At 50.1% G+C, this 7614-nt stretch overlaps 1 protein-coding gene across 1 annotated transcript in view; it reads left to right on the top strand.

Moving 5' to 3' along the window:
• LOC121273052 (carbonic anhydrase 4-like) overlaps nucleotides 1-7602 on the top strand; it is a 28903-nt gene extending 21301 nt beyond the window's left edge. The window contains exons 6-8 of the mRNA XM_041180003.1: nucleotides 2662-2734; nucleotides 5340-5504; nucleotides 7400-7602. Coding sequence (XP_041035937.1) covers nucleotides 2662-2734; nucleotides 5340-5504; nucleotides 7400-7602 — 441 coding nt within the window. The remainder of the gene's footprint in view (nucleotides 1-2661; nucleotides 2735-5339; nucleotides 5505-7399) is intronic.
• Nucleotides 7603-7614: the final 12 nt, after the last annotated feature.

Consider the following 7614-nt stretch of genomic DNA (forward strand, 5'->3'; position numbering starts at 1 on the left):
GAGACAGTGATAGAGACAGAAAGACAGTGACAGAGAGAGACAGAGAGACGGTGACAGATAGACAGTGACAGATAGACAGTGACAGAAAGAGACAGTGATAGATACAGAGAGACAGTGACAGAGAGAGACAGTGACAGAGAGACAGTGACAGAGAGACAGTGACAGAGAGACAGTGACAGAGAGAGACAGTGAGAGAGTGACAGAGAGAGACAGTGACAGAGAGACAGTGACAGAGAGACAGTGATAGATACAGAGAGACAGTGACAGAGAGAGACAGTGATAGATACAGAGAGACAGTGACAGAGAGAGACAGAGAGACAGTGACAGAGAGAGATAGTGACAGGGAGACAGTGACAGAGAGACACAGAGAGACAGTGACAGAGAGAGACAGTGACAGAGAGACAGGGACAGAGAGACAGAGACAGAGAGAGAGTGACAGAGAGACAGTGACAGAGAGAGACAGAGAGACAGTGACAGAGAGAGACAGTGACAGAGAGACAGGGACAGAGAGACAGAGACAGAGAGAGAGTGACAGAGAGACAGTGACAGAGAGAGACAGAGACAGAGAGACAGTGACAGAGAGAGACAGTGACAGAGAGAGAGAGAGACAGTGACAGTGAAAGAGGGAGACAGAGAATTAAAACGGTCACACACACACACACACTCCGCCCGGTAAATCGCCATTTTGCAGGTATCCTGACCTCTCCCTCTCGACCAAATTGAACACTGGAACCTCGAAACCGACTATTCATCTACCAGAGTCAACACCACTGGAACCTTGAAACCAAATATTCATCTACCAGAGTCAACACCACTGGAACCTCGAAACCGACTATTCATCTACCGGAGTCAACACTACTGGAACCTCGAAACCGACTATTCATCTACCGGAGTCAACACTACTGGAACCTCGAAACCGACTATTCATCTACCAGAGTCAACACTCCTGGGACCTCAAAACCGACTATTCATCTACCAGAGTCAACACCACTGGGACCTCAAAACCGACTATTCATCTACCGGAGTCAACACCACTGGAACCTTGAAACCAAATATTCATCTACCGGAGTCAACACCACTGGAACCTCAATACCGACTATTCATCTACCAGAGTCAACACTCCTGGGACCTCAAAACCGACTATTCATCTACCAGAGTCAACACCACTGGGACCTCAAAACCGACTATTCATCTACCGGAGTCAACACCACTGGAACCTCAATACCGACTATTCATCTACGGGAACCAACGCTACTGGAACCTCAAAACCGACTATTCATCTACCAGAGTCAACACTTCCTGGGACTCGAGAGTCACCACTGGGACCTCAAAACCGACTATTCATCTACGGAGTCAACACTACTGGAACCTCAAAACTGACTATTCATCTACCGGAGTCAACACTACTGGAACCTCAAAACCGACTATTCGCCTACTGGAGTCAACACCACTGGAACCTCAAAACCGACTATTCATCTACCGGAGTCAACACTACTGGAACCTCGAAACCGACTATTCATCTACCGGAGTCAACACTACTGGAACCTCAAAACCGACTATTCGCCTACTGGAGTCAACACCACTGGAACCTCAAAACCGACTATTCATCTACCGGAGTCAACACTACTGGAACCTCGAAACCGACTATTCATCTACCGGAGTCAACACTACTGGATCCTCGAAACCGACTATTCATCTATCGGAGTCAACACTACTGGAACCTCGAAACTGACTATTCATCTACCGGAGTCAACACTACTGGAGCCTCGAAACCGACTATTCAACTACTGGAGTCAACACTCCTGAAACCGACTATTCGTCTACCGGAGTCAACATTACTGGATCCTCAAAACCAACTATTCAACTATTGGAGTCAACACTCCTGCAACCGACTATTCGTCTACCGGAGTCAACACTACTGGAACCTCAAAACCGACTATTCATCTACCGGAGTCAACACTACTGTGACCTCAAAACTGACTATTCATCTACCGGAGTCAACACTACTGGAACCTCAAAACCGACTATTCAACTACTGGAGTCAACCCTCCTGAAACCGACTATTCGTCTACCGAAGGCAATTCTACTGGAATCTCAAATCGTGATGGCCACAACGCTCAATCACCTACTCGCGAGCCAAGAACTGTTCCATATACCTTCTATATAATAACTTATATATATATGTATCTGTATACACTTACACTAGAAGCTAAATTCTTACTATTAACCTGTAAGACCTTATATGTATGCGTTTTGTCCTTTCTTACCTTCAGCAGTTAATAACCTTTCTCGGACCTTTAACTCAGGAAAGTCTGGTCAAATCGGCTCCCTCCAAACCACAACGATGGGTTTTCAGGGTAAATCTAGTTCTGACCAAAGGATTGTGCGGGGGCTGAATAAAGAGGGGGGAGCCAGTTTACCCAGGGCGCAGCAACGTGAGAGTGTCCCAGCCAGACAGTCGCAAACTGAGGGGTCTCGCCTGGATCAACACACCTTCGGCAACCTCACCCTGAGGCTGGGGGGGGTGGAGGGGCGGGGAGCTGATAATAATATGGCAGAGAGAGAGAGAGAGGAAAGAGAGAGAGAGACAGACATATACAGAGATACAGACAGCCAAGATGGAGGGCGAACACCTTTACTGACGTCTGCCTTCGGTTACAGATTGAAAGCGGAATAGCAGAGGATCCAGCCTGGAGGAACCTAACGAGGACAATCAAATACCTGAAGGAAGATGGTAGGACATCCAAATATCGAGTATCTCAAATTCACAATCTCCCTCCTTCAGGGAGATATCTGTACACTGACTGGTGTCTCTCAGTCCCTCTCTCTCTCTCAGGGAGATATCTGTACACTGACTGGAGTCTCTCAGACACTCTCTCTCTCAGGGAGATATCTGTACACTGACTGGTGTCTCTCAGTCCCCTCTCTCTCTCAGGGAGATATCTGTACACTGACTGGTGTCTCTCAGTCCTCTCTCTCTCTCAGGGAGATATCTGTACACTGACTGGTGTCTCTCAGTCCCCTCTCTCTCAGGGAGATATCTGTACACTGACTGGTGTCTCTCAGTCCCCTCTCTCTCTCAGGGAGATATCTGTACACTGACTGGTTTCTCTCAGTCCCCTCTCTCTCTCAGGGAGATATCTGTACACTGACTGGTGTCTCTCAGTCCCCTCTCTCTCAGGGAGATATCTGTACACTGACTGGTGTCTCTCAGTCCCCTTTCTCTCTCGGAGATATCTGTGCACTGACTGGTGTCTCTCAGTCCCTCTCTCTCTGAGGGAGATATCTGTACACTGACTGGTGTATCTCAGTCTCCTCTCTCTCTCACTCTCAGGGAGATATCTGTACACTGACTGGTGTCTCTCAGTCCCCTCTCTCTCAGGGAGATATCTGTACACTGACTGGTGTCTCTCAGTCCCTCTCTCTCTCAGGGATATATCTGTACACTTACTGGTGTCTCTCAGTCCCCTCTCTATGTCAGGGAGATATCTATACACTGACCGGTGTCTCTCAGTCCCCTCTCTCTCTCAGGGAGATATCTGTACACTGACTGGTGTCTCTCAGTCCCTCTGTCTCTCAGGGAGATATCTGTACACTGACTGGTGTCTCTCAGGGAGATATCTGTACACTGACTGGTGTCCCTCTCTCAGGGGATATCTGTACACCTACTGGTGTCTCTCAGTCCCTCTCTCTCTCAGGGAGATATCTGTACACTGACTGGTGTCTCTCAGTCCCCTCTCTCTCTCAGGGAGATATCTGTACACTGACTGGTGTCTCTCAGTCCCCTCTCTCTCTCTGGGAGATATCTGTACACTGACTGGTGTCTCTCAGTCCCCTCTCTCTCTCAGGGAGATATCTGTACACTGACTGGTGTCTCTCAGTCCCCTCTCTCTCAGGGAGATATATGTACTCTGACTGGTGTCTCTCAGTCCCCTCTCTCTCTCAGGGAGATATCTGTACACTGACTGGTGTCTCAGTCACTCTCTCTCTCAGGGAGATATCTGTACACTGACTGGTGTCTCTCAGTCCCTCTATCTCAGGGAGATATCTGTAACCAGACTGGTGTCTCTCAATCTCTCTCTCTCTCAGGGAGATATCTGTACACAGACTGCTGTCTCTCATTCACCTCGCTCGCAGGGAGATATCTGTACACTGACTGGTGTCTCTCAGTCCCCACTCTCTCAGGGAGATATCTGTACACTGACTGGTGTCTCTCAGTCCCCTCTCTCTCAGGGAGATATCTGTACACTGACTGGTGTCTCTCAGTCCCTCTCTCTCAGGGAGATATCTATACACTGACTGGTGTCTCTCAGTCCCCTCTCTCTCAGGGAGATATCTGTACACTGACTGGTGTCTCTCAGTCCCTCTCTCTCTCAGGGAGATATCTGTACACTGACTGGTGTCTCTCAGTCCCTCTCTCTCTCAGGGAGATATCTGTACACTGACTGGTGTCTCTCAGTCCCTCTCTCTCTCAGGGAGATATCTGTACACTGACTGGTGTCACTCAGTCCCCTCTCTCTCAGGGAGATATCTGTACACTGACTGGTGTCTCTCAGTCCCTCTCTCTCTCAGGGAGATATCTGTACACTGACTGGTGTCTCTCAGTCCCTCTCTCTCTCAGGGAGATATCTGCACACTGACTGGTGTCTCTCAGTCCCCTCTCTCTCAGGGAGATATCTGTACACTGACTGGTGTCTCTCAGTCCCTCTCTCTCTCAGGGAGATATCTGTACACTGACTGGTGTCTCTCAGTCCCCTCTCTCTCAATGAGATATCTGTACACTGACTGGTGTCTCTCAGTCCCTCTCTCTCTCAGGGAGATATCTGTACACTGACTGGTGTCTCTCAGTCCCCTCTCTCTCTCAATGAGATATCTGTACACTGACTGGTGTCTCTCAGTCCCACCGTCTCTGGGAGATATCTGTACACTGACTGTTGTCTCTCAGTCCCTCTCTCTCTCAGGGCGATATCTGTACACTGACTGGAGTCTCTCAGTCCCTCTCTCTCAGGGAATATCTGTAAACTGACTGGTGTCTCTCAGTGCCCTCTCTCGCAGGGAGATATCTGTACACTGACTGGTGTCTCTCAGTCCCTCTCTCTCTCAGGGAGATATGTGTACACTGACTGGTGTCTCTCAGTCCCTCTCTCTCTCTCAGGGAGATATCCGTAAACTGACTGGTGTCTCTCAGTCCCTCTCTCTCTCTCAGGGAGATATCTGTACACTGACTGGTGTCTCTCAGTCCCCTCTCTCTCTCAGGGAGATATCTGTACACTGACTGGTGTCTCTCAGTCCACACTTATCAGTCTGTAACCTCCTCCCTGTCATTTTCACATTTCTAGGGGATCACTATGATCTGAATGAAACTGTCTCTCTCATGGATTTGATCAACACTGTTAACCTAACGAAATATTATCGTTACAATGGTTCCCTCACCACACCAGAATGCAATGAAGTGGTTGTTTGGACTGTCTTTGAGGAAACCCATCCACCTGAATGCATCACTGGTACGTACTACAGCCCCTTAACCCCGTGCTGTACCTGTCCTGGGAATGTTTGATTGGGACGGTGTAGAGGGAGATTTACTCGGTATCTAACCCCGTGCTGTCCCTGTCCTGGGAGTGTTTGATTGGGACGGTGTAGGGGAGCTTTACTCTGTATCTAACCCCGTGCTGTACCTGTCCTGGGAGTGTTTGATGGGAACGATGTAGAGGGCACTTTACTCTGTATCTAACCCCGTGCTGTACCTGTCCTGTGATGTTTGATGGGAACGATGTAGAGGGCACTTTACTCTGTATCTAACCCCGTGCTGTACCTGTCCTGGGAGTGTTTGATGGGGACAGTGTAGGGGAGATTTACTCTGTATCCAATCCCGTGCTGTACCTGTCCTGGGAGTGTTTGATGGGGACAGTGTAGAGGGAACTTTACTCTGTATCTAACCCGTGCTGTACCTGTCCTGGGAGTGTTTGATGGGGACAGTGTAGAGGAGCTTTACTCTGTATCTAACCCTGTGCTGTACTGTCCTGGGAGTGTTTGATGGGGAGGGTGTAGAGGGAGATTTACTCTGTATCTAACCCCGTGCTGTACCTGTCCTGGAGTGTTTGATGGGGACAGTGTAGAGGGAGATTTACTCTGTATCAACCCCGTGCTGTACCTGTCCTGGGAGTGTTTGATGGGGACAGTGTAGAGGGAGATTTACTCTGTATCAACCCCGTGCTGTACCTGTCCTGGAGTGTTTGATAGGGACATTGTAGAGGGAGATTTACTCTGTATCTAACCCCGTGCTGTACCTGTCCTGGGAGTGTTTGATGGGGACAGTGTAGAGGAAGCTTTACTCTGTATTTAACCCCGTGCTGTACCTGTCCTGGGAGTGTTTGATGGGACGGTGTAGAGGGAGTTTTACTCTGTATCTAACCCCGTGCTGTACCTGTCCTGGGAGTGTTGATGGGTGCAGTGTGGAGGGGATTTACTCTGCATCAAACCCCGTGCTCTACCTGTCCTGGGGGTTTTGATGGGGACAGTGCAGAGCGAGTTTTACTCTGTATCTAACCCCGTGCTGTACCTGTCCTGGGAGTGTTTGATGGGGGGATGTAGAGGGCACTTTACTCTGTATCTAACCCCGTGCTGTACCTGTCCTGGGAGTGTTTGATGGGAAGGATGTAGGGGCACTTTACTCTGTATCTAACCCCGTGCTGTACCTGTCCTGGGAGTGTTTGATGGGGACGGTGTAGAGGAGCTTTACTCTGTATTTAACCCCGTGCTGTACCTGTCCTGGGAGTGTTTGATGGGGACGGTGTAGAGGGAGATTTACTCTGTATCTAACCCCGTGCTGTACCTGTCCTGGGAGTGTTTGATGGGGACAGTGTAGAGGGAGATTTACTCTGTATCTAACCCCGTGCTGTACCTGTCCTGGGAGTTTTTGATGGGGACAGTGCAGAGGGAGATTTACTCTGTATCTAACCCCGTGCTGTACCTGTCCTGGGAGTGTTTGATGGGAAGGATGTAGAGGGCACTTTACTCTGTATCTAACCCCGTGCTGTACCTGTCCTGGGAGTGTTTTGATGGGAAGGATGTAGAGGGACCTTTACTCTGTATCTAACCCCGTGCTGTACCTGTCCTGGGAGTGTTTGATGGGGACGGTGTAGAGGGACCTTTACTCTGTATCTAACCCGTGCTGTCCCTGTCCTGGGAGGGTCTGATCGGGACGGTGTGGAGGGAGCTTTACTCTGTATCTAACCCGTGCTGTACCTGTCCTGGAGTGTTTGATGGGGACGGTGTAGAGGGAGTGTTACTCTGTATCTAACCCGTGCTGTACCTGTGCAGGTGGAGTGCTTCTTCGAGTACCTCCACGTGAACCATGCTGGCGGCGACAAGCTGGTGAACAAATTTCCGGCCGGTCCAGTCGAACGGGAACCCAGTGTTGTCCTCGCCCGCCGCCTCAAGAGGAGCGGATATCGGGCCCACGCTCGCCCGCCGGGGGGGGCACACACTGGGGTGACTCCACCCGCAGCAGCTGATGGTTACCACCTCGGGCAGCGCCAGGCGAGGGCCTCTCTTCCCTCGTCCACCTGCTCCCCTCGCCGGCCTCTTCCTCGGCCCGTCTGAATGGTGATCCCC

This window comes from Carcharodon carcharias, chromosome 38, assembly GCF_017639515.1.
Source record: "Carcharodon carcharias isolate sCarCar2 chromosome 38, sCarCar2.pri, whole genome shotgun sequence".
In the NCBI taxonomy this organism is placed as follows: Eukaryota; Metazoa; Chordata; class Chondrichthyes; order Lamniformes; family Lamnidae; genus Carcharodon; species Carcharodon carcharias.